Source organism: Dryobates pubescens, chromosome 1, assembly GCF_014839835.1.
Source record: "Dryobates pubescens isolate bDryPub1 chromosome 1, bDryPub1.pri, whole genome shotgun sequence".
Taxonomy (NCBI): Eukaryota; Metazoa; Chordata; class Aves; order Piciformes; family Picidae; genus Dryobates; species Dryobates pubescens.
The window spans coordinates 65,394,150-65,414,359 of NC_071612.1; the positions used below are offsets into that span (position 1 = coordinate 65,394,150).

The 20,210-nt window shown below is 44.7% G+C and overlaps 1 protein-coding gene across 1 annotated transcript in view; it reads right to left on the minus strand.

The window, feature by feature from the left end:
• Nucleotides 1-4,262: 4,262 nt before the first annotated feature.
• DCAF1 (DDB1 and CUL4 associated factor 1) overlaps nucleotides 4,263-20,210 on the minus strand; it is a 54,148-nt gene continuing 38,200 nt past the window's right edge. Inside the window, exons 23-24 of the mRNA XM_054167653.1 lie at nucleotides 8,638-8,893; nucleotides 4,263-4,554 (exon numbers count right to left, since the gene is read on the minus strand). Coding sequence (XP_054023628.1) covers nucleotides 4,496-4,554; nucleotides 8,638-8,893 — 315 coding nt within the window. The 3' untranslated portion in view covers nucleotides 4,263-4,495. The remainder of the gene's footprint in view (nucleotides 4,555-8,637; nucleotides 8,894-20,210) is intronic.

The following is a 20,210-nucleotide window of genomic DNA, read 5'->3' on the forward strand; positions in this document are numbered from 1 at the left end:
TACAGCTCCTACTGCTGTGGAGTGGCTCTGTGTGTGATGCGAGTGCACTATGGTGGGTGAGTGTGAGGAATCAGAAAAACAGAGAATCAGCAAGGTTGGAAAAGACCTCAAAGATCATCAAGGCCAACCTGCCACCCAAGACCTCATGACTACTAAACCATGGCACCAAGTGCCATGTCCAGTCCCCTCATATAATTGATAAAAGCTGCCACTGATGACAAATCCAGGGAATCACCAGAAATTTCTGTCTCCTTGGTTCCTTTGGAGCCAAGTAAATATTAATGTAAGGGGCTTGTAGAAGACAAACATCATGCTTTGAGTTGGAAAAGATTGTTAATGATGGGATTTCTGTTGCCAGTGACACGTCTGACAGTTGTGAGCATGTGTGCATGAACAGAGGGCTAAGAAGCCTCCCTCCTACAAACAGACAGATGTAAAGGAGAAATTGGAGAGCTGAAGGGAAAAACCCCTGAGAAAGAAACTTCATGGGCCTTCTAACCTGATGACCTGAGCCTTCCCAGCGCTCCAGCACACAAGTGAGCCCTAGGCATTGGTGGACCAGACAGACAGCTCAGGTGGAAAGCCCCCCGCATGGAGCTCGTCTGCCATCCCATTTCCTCATACAGGCATCAATCCTGCTTCCAAGAAAGGGGAGAAAGTTACAGCAAGATAGTGCTGCACCTGTGTTTTACAGCTTGCATGACCTGGCCCTTAAATCAGGATGGGATGCAGTTCAGGGGGAAAATGTGTGGCAGAGAAGGAGGAACACCATAGCCCTTCCTGGGACACCTAAGACATTTGGTGATGTGTGAGACAGTGTAACAGTGCTGGGGAGGGAGGGGGGTGTGTGGGGGTGTGTGGTGTGTGTCATTCAACCCAATACAACAGTGGCAGTAAGGTAATTGCAATAGAGTAATGGTCTCTGTCTCTTGGGGGGTTATCTGAAAATTAGTGGGACCCGGGTGTGAGATGGAGGGTTGCTCTGTTACTATTTAAACACCTATTCAAGTAACTGTTCTGTCTTACAAAGCCTCTCTCTGACATCAGCTGTTGGCCATCTTTACTACCACAGACATGCATCCAAGAGCACTAGCCTGAGGCAGTCCCCAGGTGCCCAGCAAGTGCAGATTGCCAGTGCTGAGCTGGTCATACCTTAATCACCATCCTTAGCTAACATGCAAGTTCAGCTGCTGACCAGCCCTGAGGTTTCTACCCTCCTCTCCTAGCCCTGATCTGTATGACATCCGTTTGTGCCCCAGCTCACCACAGGGATGGTTACACAGCCTGGCCTCCATGGAGCTGCAGTGTACCAAATGGCCTGAGCAGTTCACTCTCAGTCCAGTCAGAGGGAAGAAGACCAAGCTGATACAAGGGCTGGGATAGTCTTGGAGGACACACAGCATCCTTCCTGCAAAGGCTCCCTTTGGTTGCAGAGCAGGTGTCTTAGCCGGCAGGACATTTAACTGCCCCTCCGACCCCTTAAGCCAAGGTCTGCCATGCCTGCATAGAAGACAGGCTGTATGGCATCACATCAGCAACCTGCTGTGTGTACTCAGGGGGATGACAGGGCTTTTTCCAAACAATGCTTTTAAAGTTATTAAATCATGATGGCAGGGGAAGAGGTGATTTTTCCAAACACCAAGATTCCCCCCATCTCAGGCAGCTGACTACAACAAAAATCCCTGCCAGCCCTCAACTCTTGATTCCTCATTTTGCACTCAGCCTGTCATTCACCCTACTTGCCAGCACCTTCAAATGATGTCCCACAAGAACAAAGAGGGGACATGGGGGCAAGCAGCCTCCCCACAAGTGCCTAGGTAACTTCGGCAGCTCTGCTGCGAGAGCCACCTATTCAAGCAGGCAGTGGTGCGTGAGCTGCAGGCTTCAGCAACAGCCCTGCCTCCTTGGCCACAGGGTAGGGCCCCAGCATGCTCCCTGAGGTTCCACTCAATAAAGTCTGGATAGGTATGGAGGAGAGGAGTGGTACATGTACTTACAGTGGCTCAGTTTCAAGTCAAATTTATGAACAGGAGCTCCATCCTAGATGTTCTGGTTCTTCTCACACGACTATTTGGTAAATTTCTCTGAGAAGGCAGGCCCAAAGCAGCAACAGATGCAGCCAATTATAGCTGTGGTGTAATGCCAGAACAACACAGGGACATCTGGCCCAGCATCTCCCTCTGTTATTAATAACCAAGTACATGCTTTATTTTTTGTCTCCTGAGCAGCACAGTTTCTAAGGTAAAGTTGCATAAGATGGTTTTTGGTAAGGCAGAGACTGGCTTCCACAGCTGCTGGATAGCATATCCAATTTTCAGTCCCCTCCTTTAATCAGAATGCTGCTCCAATTGCTGCTCTTAATTGCTGTAGTAATCACAACTCGTTCATCTTTATCGACTCTGCAGGGTACAATTATCCATTATAAGTTGCAGTAGAACCTCTCTTTTTAATTATTAACAAGCAGCCCTGGGTAAGTGCATTAAGTAGATGCAGTGCTGGGGGGGGGGGGGAGGAAAAAAAAAAGAGGTATTCCTTCTCTTGGTTAAAAATAAAATCCTTCCTCTTCAAGCAATGAAACCTTGAGCCTTAGCTGAAGTGAACGGATCTTGGTTGAAACTTCTAGTGCCAAGGAGTGAGAAGCCTCCAGCTCCCTGTTCTGCCTCAAACCCTACCCTGAAAGTGGCCAAAACAGAGGAAGGGTAAAAAGTTTGAGTGGGTGTTACCTGAATACCTGGGAACAAATAGCACGTTTAGTGGCCTTGTCCAAGCAAGCAATGGGCACTTACCTACCAGTTCCGACTCAGACCTGAGCTGTGCCGTTATGTGCAGTACGGTGAAGTCAAACACTCATCTGCCAATTTTCTCATCCCCTTCCATGGGCAGGGCCTCTGGTCATGTACAAAAAGAAGCTCCTCATTTCCTTCCCAGCAGTGTAGCCACAAGGCAGCCTGTGTAACGCCAAAGCTCAGGTTGGGGCGAGGCGCAGTGCCACTCCTGCCTGCGCAGCCAGCAGCGAGGCGCCGAACCACCGAGCGGCTGTGCTGGGGCATCTTCACAGTCACAACCTGGCAGCAGCACCATCACCTTCCAGCTCCCACACCACAGGGTGAAAATGCGGTGCCACGCTGCCCACAACCCCGCCAAGAATTCAAGGCTGCCAGGCAAACCACCAGAGCAGATCAGAACCCTCAGGCACCATGCAAAGTGTATCGTGCAGCCCTGGGAGTTCCCATGGACAGGAGCAGTGGGTGGAGCCTGCACTCAGAAATCTCCCCCCTGTTTACTTTACCCTTCCTTATTGCAGTCAGGCCACTGGCACACAGGGCACTGCTTCGGCACGGGTGGCAGAGGAATGCACGGTGACAATTCACAGCCATAAACAGAGACAGGAGTTGTATTTCATTTTTTAATAAATACACTTTACATTAAAGAAAAAGGCCTTCAATTTGCAGTTTCCACACAGGGCAGTAGGGGGGAAAAGAAATAAAAACTTGAACCACAAAGGGCAGAGGGGAGGAAGAGGGCTCAAACTTCAATCCCAGTTCTCCACGTCTTGAGGGATGCCAGGCTCTGGCTAGGCCAAGCCAGTATTTCAGCCACCCACTATGGCTGGGATCACAGCAAGAATCTCTGCTTCCAACAGCCTTTAAACAGTGTTCAGTTACCAAACACCTCCAGGGCTCTTTCCTAGAGGACAGAAGCATATGAAACACCCTGGTGCACTAGCAGGTGTTCACACATGGTGCTTTTTATCTTTTAAAAATAAAATCATATTTAAACTAAAAATATTCTCACTCCTCAACAATATCAGAAACCACCCTCCTCTTGCTCCACTTCATAGTTGCATAAAAATGCCTCCTCTTTTCATTTTAAACAATTCTTCTCCCCAGATCCTAACCCCAAGGTACTACAGGAATACAAAGTTTCATCCCCTCTTGACTAGAACACCTGTTGTTGGTCAGTGGGGTTTTTTTTTTGGTTGGTTGGGGTTGTTTTTTTTTTCCTTCCCTTGTCTTGGTTTTGTTTTTTTTTTCTTTTTTTTTTCCCTCTTTTCATTTTTTTTTCATTTTTTTTTTTTTTGTTTCTTTGTTTGGTTTTTTTTTTTCTCTTTTATATAAAACTATTTCTGTTCTTTAGGAAAGAACTTTATACAAAGAAAATATATTGTGAAATATCTTCAGAAGTTTTCTCGGAGAGTTGTCTCAGCCTAAAATTTAATTAAAAAAAAAAAAAAAAAGAAAAGAAAAAAAAGGAGGAAAAAAAAAATGCAGAGAGAAAAGAGGCCTAACCCCAAGGTCTCTTTATTGTAGATCCTCAGACTTAACCCCAAGCCTCAAAGTGACTCAAACCAACACGGCGAGTCGGCTGGAGTTCCTCAAGTCTTCCCAGGAGACAAACGGTTGGGGTGCTCAGAATTGATTTCCCATTTGGTCTCCAGTCTTCTGCTGGGAAGGCAGCGTCTCCTCCTGCCAACACCCCACCTGGCAGACACTCCTCACTCATTCAGGGACAGGATTATGTCGTCCTCCAAGTCAGAGTTATCTGAGCTGTCAGCTGAAAAGGAAACGCGCAGGTTATGCTTGGTTTGTGTGAGAACACAGCTGTCGGGGCTGCCAAGCAAGGCAATGCGTTCATAGCAACCAAAGATGGCCACCGCCTGCTTGAGACCAGTAGCTCCCCAGCAATGACAGAGGCAGTTAGCACCATTAGTGCATTTCACGTCAATTACAAGCAGTTAGCAAATCTGCACCAGAGCTTGCTTTCCCTGGTTGAAACAGAGGGTCCAGAGGACACCAGCTTTAGCAAGTGCAGTTTCTATTAGCTGGCAGGTTTTTCCCCCCTGACGAGTTGGGAAAAGGACACCAGTAGTAAGTTACCTGCACATGAGCTGCCTGCACAGCTTACTGTGCATGTCTGAGTTCAATGGCTCTTCATGCTGGGGGCTGGGCAGATGTGGCAGTCATTCCTCACAGCTGCTATTTGAAAGCAATCTTGACAGTTCTACCAACGTGATGTGGTGAAACCATGGTCTCTGTATAATGTGCATGGGGCTAATTGGTTATGCAGCTGGACTCAAGACTTTCTCAGTCCTAGGTTCTTCTTGGCCTGTCACTCCCCTCTGCACAGCGCAACAGAAGATCCCTCCACTGAGGGGAAACCAGTCCATACATTCCCAACTAGAACCTTCCTCCAGCAACCCAGAGGTTTCTGTAATGAATTTAACTCACTAAAGGTGACCTGAAAATTGTGCTTTTCCTGGTTTTCTTCACTGTGGTACAGAATGAAGACATGAAAGGCTTTGCCAGCAGTAGCAGTCTCACACACAAACTTTTTATCTTAAAACAGATCTCTCCTCCCTCAGCTGTGCAAGAGGGATATGGTAGCAGCTCTGGCAGCAGGAGGTCTCCTGCCTTACCTTAGAAGTGACGTTGGCTCTTTTTCTTATGTGAATTCATTGGATGCTGCAGATAACTAGGTGTTAAAAATAGATTAAAAAAGGAAAGAAAGAAAAAGACACCAAGATTTCCTCTTAGCCATCTCAGTTACACTGGGCCTCTAAAATGCCTGTCAAGGTAAGCAAGACCACCTGGAAGGTTCACCCCTTCTCAGATGCTATCCTTAAGGAAAAAAGAGAAATCACGGGCAAGCAGTGGAAGACACAAACCCTTTCGCCCAACCCTCCTCCCCAGCTGCCCTTGTGCTGTGATCAGTGAGGGATGCTCCAGTCTCACCACCCATCATACTGAGCCTAAGCAGAAGGGTCTCAGGGTATCAGTGCTCCCAGAACTACTACATCCATGGAAGGAGAGTTGGAAGAGACCACCCAGTGCTGCAGCAGCTACACTGAAGAAGAAAGAAGCACAATCCAGAAATTCTGGGGAAGAAGAGAAGCTGAAAAAGTTGTTGGGTTTGGTTGTTCAGGTTTTTTTAAGACACCAAAAGAAAGCTCTGCAGAGGGATCTCCACAATTTTGAGCTCCATGTCTCTAAGTAAACCTGACTGCAGTTCAAATGCTTGGCAGAAGCTTAAAGACCTGTCTGGAAGTTGCCAGAAGAGAAGAGGAAAGTACAGTCAGCTGTGGTGCTGGTGAGAATTCCCTTTCTCCTTTCCATCCTACAGTGTGTACACATTTCAAAAAAGGACACTCCACTGGCTCAGGAGCAACCTTGTGTAAGATCTGCACAGAGCATGAACTGCTTTGGACAAGACAAACAGATCTATCCTCCCCGAGGCAGTGACAAAGGAAGAAGACAAAGGTGCTCCGTTCCTGAAAAGGAAACGAAACCTTTCCTGAAGCACGAGGAACCAAAGCTACTCACTACCCTATTTTAATAACTGTTGTTTGAATCATTTTGAAGCACATTTTTATGGAGCTTCAACCAAAATACAGCAAGGGTCTGCAGCAGGAAGCACTCTAAATACAGCTCCGTGCTTCAGACCTGTACTTTGCAACAGCACCAGCGCCCTTACAAATTTTAATTCTGGAACACAGCATAAGCGAGGGAGAGGGAGAGGACATTTTAATTGCTCTTGCTGGGCAAGAAACAAAAGCAAGCTAGATGAAGTCACATAGAAGCCTCCACAGAACCCCCACTCATCAAGCCCTGTGCAAGGACCATGCATACATCAGCCTGGCAGAGCAGCACTCTGCTTTAATTTTCCAAAGATGCTGCTAAGCAACCTACCAGCCATTGGCTGGGCTGGCTGCAGATCAAAGGTCTGATCAAGAGGCTCTGTCCATGCACAGTATACAGATGTGACCATTTCATACACAGTGCTCTGCAGAGCACACTTCAGATAACTGTCAGGTAGCACCTGGTTTTGTCACAAGAACAGTTGCTGAAATGGCCTGAACTTCCCTCCTCTCTGCCCCTTGCACAATTCACATTGCATTACTCAGGGTGCTCTCTTAACAGCTTCTGGCCCTGCACCCCCTGAAGAAAAGGAGTTGTGTCAAGGTCTTGTCAGCTGCTGGGACAGACAGAAGCTGTCTGCAATCCCAAAATGCTGCACTGCAATATGCTGTTAGTGAACATGAGCTATGTAGATGTCCTGTATGGCCCTGCACTGTGTATCTACTGCCTCCAAGAGAACAGCAGCCTGACCGCACAGAGTAACTGTGGCAACCTGCTGCGGCCACAGCCAGAAAAACAACTGAGCTGCACTCCAACAGAAAAGAGGGACCTGAATGAGTCTGCCAGCCCCATTACTGCCAAAATGGAGGCTGGGCATGCTTAATCCTCCAGTGCCTCAGTAGAGAAGATTGAATTCCCACCTCAGCTCTCACATTAATCTCCTATCGCTGCAGGACTCACCTTGCACACTGTCATTACTCATTCTTACCAACCTCTTAACTTCAGGTAATTTCATTGTCTCCATTTTACTGCCTGGAAAGTGAGAAGTACTAAGTGGCTGGGCCATGCATATTCAAAAATTGTGCTGCAAGCAAGGCAAAAGAATCTGGTGTCCGACGCTATCCTACTCACCTTCTCTTTCATACACACACACTCACACATACTTCAACTTTTCAAATCCCTGCATCCATGGAATGCCACAAAAAGAACAATTTAAATTTTATCCCCAAAGTTATGTTAGCTTCAGGAGACTTTGAAAAAGAGAAGTGAAGTCAGGGTGACCGTTTTAGGCTGTGCCTTTAAGAAAGGGACAGCTACTGGCACACTCTGGCTGAATGTTTTGGTGTAATAATGCAAACAAAGATATTCTAAACGAATTTCATTGGTAGAATGCAACTTTAAATTTTAGCTTTAGTTCAGGCTGAACCTCAATCAGTTCAGTCTGTCTTTTTCAGTCTCTTTGAGCAGCTGCTGTCTCTCCTCTGTGCTGGACAGAGCTGACCTTGAACTAACTGACCTAACCAAATAAACTAATTCTTGCATATGCTTTGAGCCAATTTCCTCCTTTATAGTTACCTTCTCTCTTTCTAACCCTTTTTGGGAAAAAAGGGAGGAAGGGGGATTGTGGGGACCCCTCCTCTCTGGAGGAGGGAGAGGTTTTCTGTGTTACATTCTTTGCTGTCTATTTCTGTATATATTGTAAATACTGTGTATTGTGTATATATTCACTGCCTCTCATCCTGCTTGTAAATATAGCTTATCCATATTTCTGCTTCTCCGACTGAGTTAGCCGTGGTTTCTTGGTGTGTGTGGGAGAACTGAGCTTTCTCTCACCACCAAAGTCAGAAGTGCCATGTTGGTTTTAAGCAATTACAAAATAGAAAGAATAGCATCAAGGACCAAAAAATGCTTCTCTGTCCTTACAGGTACAAATAAGGCAGAGCAGACAGGAGAGGTAGCAGTTCAACCAGTGTCCCCTTGGAGGGCAAGACAGGCAAGCATCAGACAAGGCTTCTTCACATGGTGCTTCTTGGCCTACCAAGTTCTCACACATGCACCTGGGAGCACTTGGAGAAAGGAGGTACTTTCTACACCTCAGAGTAGTTCTCTCAGGTAAGAGCTATTTTCATTGACAGATTTGAGAGGCCACAGATGATCAAGTACTATCATTGTGCCTTTCATACCAGTGAGGGGGGAAAGTCAACTAAATCATCTCAGGGAAGACTTAGATATTATTTTGCAGGACAATGTCACCTGGTCACCAAACTGGGCATACACTTACTATCTCCAAGAATCAGCTCAACTTCCTCATCAGCATCAGAATCCTCATCTTCACCCTCATCTCCCTCTTCCAGGAGGTTGGCAAGCTCCTCATCATCGGAGGGCGAAAAGTCATTTTCTCCATCCTCACCAGCATTCTCATTGTTCTCATCCTCCTCCATCTCAGCCTCCAACAGCTGGTCTGTATCTAGTTCATCAAGGTCATCTGTATCATCATCATCTTCATCATCGTCTTCTTCCTCTTGTTCTTCTTCCTCCTATAAAGACAGCAAAAATAGTCCATTGCAGACATTAAAAAAAGGTAAAATGGAGTAAGAATAATTGAAGAAAACATGCCTACAATTTTCACTTCTCTCCATATCCAGACATCACACACTACAGACATTTTCCCATCACCCACATAAACATCTTCTCTCCACACCTTTTGAGAAGGACATGCAGTAAAACCTGTTATCCATGGCTTTGTTGGTAGTCTTGTACAAACTGCTTTAGTTTCAACTGGACCAAATCCTCTCTTTTACACCAAATAACAGGCAGCATTTTATGTTCAATCTCTCAGTCACTCCTGATATAATGAGGTGTAAAACATAGTGAAAGATACTATTAGCATAAACCAATCCCTGAATCACTCTGCTTCAGATGACAAATCTGTTTAAAGCAGCTCAGAAACCCCATCTTTGGCATTTACCTGTGGATCAAGACCTCCCTTTAATCAAATAAGAATGTGCATTCAGTAAAGCAACTGAATTCCTCATTGTAGAGAGCAAACCCAGAAATCCATATCTAGCAGACAAATCTGAGTGAGAAGCAGCTGTTGCAATGCTGTCCTCCTTCCAGACAAGCGAGAGGCCAAGAGGTATCATCATGAGGCAAACTCCAGGAAGTCTCCAAGATTCAAATGAAGGATTCAATATACCTGCACATCTCCTCAGAGTCACACCCCTTTAACAGAATGCTCTCCATGTGGCAGGAAAGCAGCTCTGAAGTCATTTAGTCTTAATTGCCCCTTTGTTTCAGTGTGGAAAACAATCTGCAAAGTTATGAAGCAGTTAAGATAGATATTTAACAACTGGCTTCAAGGGCTAGTTTGGTCTTCAAGCTCACCACAATCACACTGTGCTGTTGAACCTGCTTCACTATCTGAAAGGACAAAGGAAAAAGACCTCACTGTCACCTCCCCAGCCTACATTTTCTTCAGTCAATACTATAAAAAAAATCCACCACAGCCACACAGATCTAACATCTGTCGCAGGCAAAAGAAACAAGGAATGCCAAAAAGCTTGAGCAAACTTTATTGTCTCTTCACTTGCAAAAGGCAGCCAAGTCTCCTCTACTAAGCAGAAGTGCTGTGATATTTAAATGGAGACTACAGTATAAAAATATTGGCTGGCTACACACAGTTTTCTTTCTGAAAGAGCTTATATTAAGTATAAAATTGAACCACCCTGCACTAAGGCCTATGCTTACTTTAGGCAATTACAAGCTTTACTTTGAGGCAATGAGTCCTCAACTAAATGAATGTTGCTTTTTTGAATTGTATATATTGGGAAAGGAAATCTCTTCCTGACAACTTCACAGTTTCATACTGCAGTGCCACAGTGAGTATAGTTTTCCATAAAATATACTGAATTGAGTATAAAAGCTCTTGCCTTAATACCTTTTACTCTTGTTCTATGCACTATCTGCAGAGAGATCAAGGTCTTTATTACTCTAGTCAGAATTGAAAAAACTGATGAAAAACCAAAAAGGCAGGAGAGTTTATTTTCCTTTTTCAGTCTCTAAACAACTCTGAAGCTGGAAAGGAGAAGAAGATTTTTAAAACTTGGAAAAATTAAGGCAAGTTTTTCAGTGTCTGGAAATCAAGCCACAACTGTAGACACGAGGAACAAAAACACAGTGTACTGTCCATGTAGTTAAAAACCAAAGGATTCCAAAGTGATTTTGGTACTCTCTTTGTTTCCATGTCTGTGGAATTTCTGAAAGCATTTGTTTTGCTAAATAACTAGCCCACAGTGACTTAACAGGAAATGTCAAAACTACTGAATTTGATTATGTTTCACATCTAATGTATCTAGTGGAAACTGAAATACTGAAACATTTTCATTCAAGCATAAGCCAAAGCATACATAGCAATCATCCTTGAAACAGAGGTAGAAATTAAATATAGTTGTATCAAGCTGAAGAATTCTTGTGGCTGACAAGATTACACAGGAAGGCTGCATAGCTAGCTGCAAATTAACCTTGAAGGATTATACCAAGTAGTGAAGAAAAAAAACCAACCACAAACAGCAACAATTAAAATCAGGATGCACTCTCTCAAAAACCAGCTAAGGACAGTAAGATGAGATCTCAATGATAGCTGTCCTTAGGGAACCAGAATACAGTGTGCAAGCCATGCAACAGGAAGTCACGTGTAGCTGTGACAAAGTGACACGTGCACAGCACACATCCTTACTGAGCTGAGTGAGTGGCACAACACAGGTCCAGAAAAGTCACCCTCAGCAGTGAAAAACGTGTACCTTGCTCTGTTCTAAAGAACACAAATGTGGTCCTTCTGCTCAGGAACAGGCAAATTAACTCTGCATTAGCTTCGGAACACTCTCCAAGCACAATGCTGCAATACTCAGTCCAGAAGCACAAGGCTTCGTGTGCGTGTGGTGAGATCTCTCTTAGAAAAGTGCACTGAGCTTTTGCACCCAGAACTAAGCTCTGGGACATACAGCTGAGAAACACTCTGTGATAGGTTGGACTTAACAATCTTAAGGTCTTTTCCAATCAGATGATTCTATGCTATTTCCTCACACTGTCATATGCAAGTTCTATCCAGTCTGTATCCTCATCAGATACCACATCTGTCTCCATATACAGATAAAAATGACATGCCTCCCCCAACGACTCATGTGAGCATACTGTGTATGAGCAGTGGAAAAATTCCTTGTGCAGCATCCCATGAGAAGATAAGCAAAGAGGTACTGCAGACCATATCTGGATTTGTGAAGGAAAAGCCTGCAAAAGCAAGCTCCTGCCTTCTCATCAGTAGTTCCCAAGAGCTCCACGCAATGACAGATGCTGATAGAAAAAAGAACCAGCATGCACAGCAGCTATGGAAAAGCAGCATGTACCTGGGCTTATCTTCACCACAGTAAAATGATCCACAGAACCCACAGACCAGCACACTCCAATATCAAAGAGGTTTAAAGTCATCACTAACTCCTTTAGATGCCTAAAGATATGCTTTATTTGGGTAGTTCTCTGTAAAAGCTGCTTAGGTAAGGACTTGAACTGTTCGTGGAGTCCTCACATTATTCCTCTGCTTCCCCAGAGAATATTCTCTTCCCTCTCCAACAGAAGACACATCACAGTTGCCAGTTACCTTTACAGAAGGCATGAAGGTACTAGTACAGAATCACAAACTGACCATCTCATAACCTTCCCTCTGTAAAGCATTTTACCCTACTATCAGCACTATCTGACTCAGCGCCTGGTATTTCCACATGCCTAACCTAGAGCTAGGTGCACTGTTATTACCATATAGCCAGACAAACCCCTGCAGTTCAACCTATGCAGTTCAGCTAAGATTACCAACAGTCCCAACCTGAGGCTATGATGGAGGTAAAAAAAAAGGAAGAAAAAAAATGAATGCTCCCTTTAAAACAGTAAACTGCACTCAGAGGGACTTGCCAGAGTCCAGCTTTTGAACTAAGGATGTCACACTTGCACCATTTTAGTTATACAGTGATTCAGGTATATTAATTGCTTGTAGATACTCAAATACAGGGTTAACTTAAAGGAGCTTTACCTTGACAGATGCCAAGAATAGGGCAGTTTAAATGGGAGTCTAATGGGAGTTGATCCACAGTCCAAAACAAGTATTTACATCAGTAGCTTTCTGCCCAACTTCCTCTGTTACTGATCTATGAACTGTTCAGCTGTCACCATCTCACAGCTACTCCTTCTCCAGCCCCATTCTCACCTCTATCATCACTTGTAAGTCAACACCTCTCACCTGCAGATGCTTTCCAGCAACACTCCCTTCCTCTGGAAACGCAATCACTATTGCACCTCTCAGTTTGAATCATGTTATATGGCATAACTCAACTATTCTTATTTTCACCTAGCAGGCTGCTTTTTCTCTACCTACCAAGCAGTTAACCAGATGTCAGGGAAGCTTTTCCCCACATTCTCAAGTCTTTCAGCTTATATTTAAACTGCTTCTATAAAATGTTTGTTTTCTCTAGGCAGATTGGTTTTTTTCCCTTGGTAAAGAAATTAATGTCTCCCTGAGTCTCATTGTTTTGGTCGATTTGACTTTTGCAAGAAACCACCCACCAGTTTACTTATCCCTCTCTTTCACCCACTTCCCTCAAGTTTTAGCCTGGAGAAGGATCAGGGGTGACCTCATTGCCCTCTACAACTACCTGAAAGGTGGTTGTAGCCAGGAAGGGGTTGGTCTCTTCTCCCAGGCAACCAGCACCAGAACAAGGGGACACAGTCTCAAGCTGTGCCAGGGGAGGTTTAGACTCGAGGTGAGGAGAAAGTTCTTCACCGAGTGAGTCGTTTGCCATTGGGATGTGCTGCCCAGGGAGGTGGTGGAGTCACCATCCCTGGAGGTGTTCAAGGGGAGATTGGATGTGGCACTTGGTGCCATGGTCTAGTTGTGAGGTCTGTTGGGACAGGTTGGACTCGATGATCCCTGGGGTCTCTTCCAACCTTGGTTATACTGTGAGACTGTGAAGTTTCTCCCAGAGAAAAGCAAACTAATTTTCAGTAATTTGGGCACAGGAAGGGGCTGAGCTTTCATTTAAAAAATGAACACATGGTAGTTACTCAAATAAAAGTTGCCTGAAGAATGTTTCACTCCAGAGGAGTAAGTTTCTTCTTGTTTTAGTGATTTATCTTTCTCCACTCACAATAACCTTGGTGATATCTTCTGAGGTTTGCTCTCTTTACTTCCAAAGCATCTGTGTAGCATATTGTTACTTTCTGATCCTTTGCTATGCAATTCCCAGGAATGACCATGGGACAATATCTGCTTTTCAGTTACTTAAAAGTTTCCCTTCCCCCACTTCTTAACAATCCCTGAACAATTGGCAGTAGAATAAGCTTAAATATAGCCAGCAGTCCTTCTAGAGGGTCAAGCATGTAAGGCATTTTACATGCTAGATCCTCTAGTCTCCATCCTTCCCTTAAGTGAGCAAAACCAAACTCACTTTCTATGAGGTCATTGTAAGTACTCCTTCAACACAAGTCTGCACCTACTTTTTATCTCTTAGCTACTTCATTGATGGAATTTCTACTTCTTCATAGCCATTAGTAAGGTCACAGAGCCAGTAACTTAGAAGCCTAGAAATGTGCAGAAGTTACTCTAGGTAACAAGCAAAGAATCTTACCATAGGCTTTTATACAGATGTAGGTATGTGTAGATTTAACACAGGAAATGGCACACAACATACAGTATGTCACAGGGGCAAAACATGGAGTGAAAAAACAAAAAAGCAGTTATTCTGTTAGTCTGTGTAAGTAGGTTTAGCTTCTCTAGCAACCACTACTTGCCTGTGATGAATGAAAAAGCATCCACGGCACAGATAAAAACTTGAAAGTGACTGGCCTCTGTTGGATGGGCCTGTTCAGCTGGGACTCTTTGGGCCAGTACTCTGGGTTTGCCTATGAAATGTTTTCATTTTTCACTGTCCCCTTTGAGGTGTGTGCGAGTCAAAATTTGGCAGGTAAAAGAACTCTCCCTCTGCAGATGAGAATTTAAACCTTTCCTCACTCAAGTTTCTAACTGACATTTCTCATCACACCTAAGGCGACTTTTATTTTCTTGGAGCTCAACTACTCTGGGAATTCTAGAAAGATGTTTTAGGTAAGATGAAGGAATCGGCCTCTGATTTCTGTCTCTGAACAGGCAGAATATGCTTTCATCCCTGCTGAGTTGGTTTACCCAGTAATACTAGGTGTACCCTTCTGATCGCTTTAACTTTACCTTTCCAAGCATTTCCTCTGCATTAACTGACACCTAGCGAAACTAAACTCTGAAACATCAGAATGGGCTACAGCAGTCAGAGTGATTTGGTACAGCCTCAAAGCATGGTAAGAAGTGCAGGTACTGGGGAAACTTGCTGTTTTTTAAAATGTCTGTTTTGGAGAGTGCCTGTTCAAAAGATGTGTCTGTTATGTGAAAAGGTGTTTGATGGAAACCACGCTTCATTCAGCCTCCCTGCCTGCAACTAAGTCCAAAGATTTCTATTAAGGTGTTCAATAAACAAAGGTATATTAATATCAGCTGAGACACCTGTCTGAAAATACTTGTTCCCAGCCATCACATAGAATACATAGAATACATAGAATAGAATACATAGAATAAACCAGGTTGGAAGAGACCTTCAAGATCATCGCGTCCAACCCATCAACCAATCCAACACCGCCCAAGCAACCAACCCACAGCACCAAGTACCCCGTCAAGTCTTCTCCTAAAAACCTCCAGTGATGGCGACTCCACCACCTCCCCAGGCAGCCCATTCCAATGTGCAATCACTCTTTCTGTATAGAACTTTTTTCTAACATCCAGCCTGAATCTCCCCTGGCGCAGCCTGAGACTGTGTCCTCTTGTTCTGGTACTGCTTGCCTGGGAGAAGAGACCAACATCCGTCTGTCTACAACCTCCCTTCAGGTAGTTGTAGAGAGTAATAAGGTCACCCCTGAGTCTCCTCTTCTCCAGGCTAAGCAACCCCAGCTCCCTCAGCCTCTCCTCGTAGGGCTTATGTTCCAAACCCCTCACCAACTTTGTTGCTCTTCTCTGGACTCGTTCCAGCAAGTCAACCTCCTTCCTAAACTGAGGGGCCCAGAACTGGACACAGTACTCGAGGTGCGGCCTAACCAGTGCAGTGTACAGGGGCAGAATGACCTCCCTGCTCCTGCTGGCCACACTGTTCCTGATGCAGGCCAGGATGCCATTGGCCCTCTTAGCTGCCTGGGCACACTGCAGGCTCATAGCATTTCATCTCCAGCATGCTTTCAGAACAAATCCTTTCTTCAAATGTTACAGGAACAGCTCTTGAAAAGCTAAGGGTCCCTGATGACAGCTTGTAGTGACAAAGCACCACCATGGCCTGATGGCTCTCAAATACATATGCCAATATGGATTAATGTTTGTGGGGTTTCTCCCCAGGGTTTTTCCCCAGCAAGCAAATATCTGCCTGAAAACAAACCTGTATCAGACAACAGCAATGGAAGTACAGTGGCACTGCTGCTGCAGGCAGATAAGGGGAAAGTCCTGAAATAAAAGTGGGAACTGGGATCACAAAGACCACACAGAAGCGGAGGAAAACCATTCCCCAACCTGGCAAAAGCACATGTCACAACAGTGATTGTCTTCAAGTACTTACTGCCTCATCTCTAAAGCTTTCACTTCCTGTCACCTAAAACTTTCTAACCAATGCAAGAAGACAAATTACACACATACCATCACCACTCCCATAGCCCAAAGGCACTGCAGGGTAATTAACAATTCTTCAGCTCTGGCAACAGAAGTAGAACACACTTTATAGGACAGGGACAGCTAGGTGAAGCAATCTGCTACTGAAGCCATAGATCCCTCTGAACACGACAATTACCAAGAAGTCTACTTCAGCCTCACAGGTGCAACATCATCCACATGTACCACAGAGAGAAAAATAGGCCTTAAGGAACTAATATGGAAGGATCAACTGAAAGAGAGAGGTAAAAATGCAGACTGGAAATCCTGTAACCCAATCAGCAGACCATATCATCTAGATTTCAGGTTTACAATTTTGAGTCTAGTCTGTGGTCAGCCAGTTCCCTTGAGTTTAGCTTTCATGATATATTTCTAAGTCTGCTTTTCTATCCCATTGTACCCGCTCTGTGCCATTTCTAGGCTGGATCAGCACATCACCTTTCCTTTGCACCATTTCCTCTGAAATTCCTGCTCTGCCTCATTACAGAAGACAGTCGATTACTGAGTGAAACAAGGGATGGATACTAGTTAGCCAGGAAAGGGAAGTAAATAAGAATTAAGCAAGCTACCAAGTAAAAGATGGTCCACTCTGACCCCAGCTTGTAGCACTGCATGGGGTTGCTGTGGCCAGTGTGCAGAACCCAGCACTTGGATGTGTCAAGTCTGACCCTGAAGGAGTGTATCAGAACACTTGCACATAGAGAAGGAAGAAGCAGAGGAGCTTGCTGCAGGACTGAAGAATAGGAAACTCTGCCTATTTACCCACAGACTGAAGAGAAGTTTGTAGATACTTGTGAGTGAGACTGTCAGACACTGACAGACCTGTTTAGATATTCACCAAGCAGTGAAATAATACACAAAACTCCTGAAGGTTCAAGGCAGACAGATTGGTATTTTTGGAGTAAAACACCCAACAAAATAAAGCTCATAAGCCAGCTCTTGCTAATTGTGCTACAGCTTCACTTTCCCTTAGTTACTGTAGTAAGCACCAACCACAGTATCAATATCCATTTAGCATTGGTTCTGTTTAACAAGGCTGACAACTCCAGGTTACTGGCTGCGACTAGAAAAAGGCAGATGTCCAGAGACCTCATATGAGAGGCCAGAGTAGCAACCTGCTGCAGGACTGCTGTTATCAAGTATTTCCAACAAAACCATAAACACTTACTGCAGCAGGACCAGGCACAAGCCAGCTAAGTCAGCCTGATCATTTCATTTCAGGGTGATTTGTGTAATAGATCAGTCAATTGTACAAGGCTTGCTTGGAGGAAAGGGGAGTATCACAATAGTTTTGCTGCTTTGCTTTAGTGAGAGAAGGATTTGAAATATCCCTAGGCCAAGTACCCTTGCTTGGTTTGTTTGAGGGACTCTTCTGCTTTTCAAAAATCTGTTGCAGAGCTGTCAGCTGACATTTATCAAAACTGAGGCATTGAAGTTTAAAGTAAAAAAGTCAGACAGGTATTTTTCTCCACAGTTCTCAAGCTGTCTCAAGCACAATTTTAAAAGTGCTTTTATTCTGCATCACATGACTTCCAAGCAAGCCTTGCCCCTCAGAGCTGTTTCTATTTGAGTACTTCTTGCTTCCTGTACAGGCAGAAAACTGTAGGAATGGACCCATGGAGACCATACACAAATATATATATATATACATATATGAGCATGAAGTCAGGGGCTAAGCAGATCCCCATCTGCTCTAAAACTTTTGACCAAAGGGATAACATACTAATGCTGATTCATGGATTTACCCCCACACTACTTTCATGAAAAAGGTCAGAAAGCATCTTCTTTTAGCAAGAAAGTGTTTCAGAATATCTGTGAGAAGCCTCAACAAGTTTGCAAGTTTTGAAATGAATTTTCAAAGCCTAAGTAACAGAAGTAAACACCTACATGTGTGAGCATATATATATAAACACATACAGAAAAGTCCAGTTCACTAGCTCTCCTGGAGCCCTTTGCTTTTAAGTGCCATTTCCCAAGGAACCTTCTGAGTTAGTTCCTTGAGTAGCCTGAAGTCTGCCCTCCAGAAGTCCAGAGTGAAGGTTTTCTTGCTGCCCCTCTTAGCTTGACCAAATACTGAAAACTCAATCATCTCATGGTCGCTGGCCCCTAAACAGCCTCGGACCACCACATCCCCACCAGCCCTTCCCTGCTGGTGAAGAGGAGGTCAAGCACAGCCTTGCCCCTGGTAGGCTCACGCAGCACCTGGGATAAGAAGCTGTCCTCCATGCACTCTAAGAACCTCCTAGACTGTCTCCTCTCTGCTGTGTTGAGATCCCAGCAGATGTCAGGCAGGTTGAAGTCGCCCAGGAGAACAAGGTCCGGAGATCTTGAGACAGCCTTAAGCTGTCTATAGAATGACTCATCAACATCTTCCTCCTGGTTGGGTGGTCTGTAACAGACTCCAACCAGGATGTCTGCCCTGCTGGTCTTCCCTCTAATTCTCACCCACAGGCACTCAACCTGATCGTCCCTGATCTCCAGCTCAATGGCATCTAGTGCCTCCCTGATGTACAGGGCCACCCCTCCACCCCTTCTGCCTTGCCTGTCTCTCCTGAAGAGCCTGTAGCCATCAATTGCAGCACTCCAGTCATGTGAGTTGTCCCACCACGTCTCTGTGATGGCAACTACATCATCATTTTCCTGCTGCAACAAGGCTTCCAGCTCCTCTTGTTTGTTGCCCATACTTTGTGCATTAGTGTACATGCACTGCAGCTGGGCTGCTGGTTTGGCCTCTGGCTCCAGCTTATCACCCCCAGACTCCTGCTGGGGGGGGGGGACTGGTTTCAGCCCCTTGCCCCTTTGAATCTAGTTTAAAACCCTATGAATGAGACCTGCCAATTCCCTTCCCAGAATCCTTTTCCCTTTGAGGGATAGGCTATTCTCATACACTCTGATCTTTCCCCTTCTCTGGGACAGATGTACTTCATCTGTTGCCAGCTGACCTGGTGCAGTAGAAAGTTCTCCAAGATCAAAACCCCCAAAATTCTTTTGATTGAACCAGCCTCTAAGCCACTCATTTATTATAGCTGCTGACCTGTTCCTTATGGTATTCCTTCCTGCAACTAAGGGTATTGATGAAAAAATTATTTGTGCCCCTGGCCCCTCAACCAGATCTTCCAGGGCCTTCAAGTCATTTTTGATAGCCCTGGGAGTTCTGGTTGCAACATCATCATTCCCTAACTGCATAACTAGTAAGGGATAGTAGAGGGCTACACCAGGCTAGGCAGCCTTCTGGTAACATCTCTAACTTGAACTCCCGGGAGGCAACAAACTTCCCTGAGAGAAGGGTCTGGCTAACATATTCCAACCTGGTTGATTCTATGATTCTATGTGTTGTTCCTATTGAAACCAAATGTCTCTTACTAAAAATTGTAAAATGTAAAGACTGTAGCACTCCCTAGGAGGAAAACTGTAGCACTCCCTAGGAGGAAAACTGTAGCACTCCCTAGGAGGAAAACTGTAGCACTCCCTAGGAGGAAAACTGTAGCACTCCCTAGGAGGTACTATCTAGCAAACATCTATGTCCCCCAGAAACAAAGACCAGTTAAGGCAGCAAATATACAGTATCAACTAGTCACTCTTAGCTTGCAAATCAATCCCAGAGAAGCTTTGTTTGAATACTCCACAGGCTTTACAGGAAAGCTTTCAGCATACTTAAATTCTGCCTGGGGCCACCTCCATTCTTAAGACAGGAAGTGTCCCCAGTCACATTTGATAGATGACAGATGCCTTATCTCTGCTTGGTGCAGAGATACAGCCTGGAAACAACAGCGTTCAGACTGTGTCCTCTTACACAAACACAGATCTCCGCTTGAGTCAACACTTCCCAGCGATATCGCAAAGCAGTGTCTTCCTACCTGCCTGTTAATCATTGCACAATGTAAAATCAATTTCTCCTACCAGCTGTCTTTTGAGATTTTATAAAGAAAATGTGGATAAGGTTACTAAAATACACTGAATGTGAATAAAATCAGTGTTAGGAAAGACAAAAATAGAAACTCCTGCCTGAGGCAAGCACTGCATGGCTAGAAAATAGACATGCTTTGAAGGAACAGCAAGTTCTCCCCATTTCATTGCTTCCCAAGGAATTCTACTCT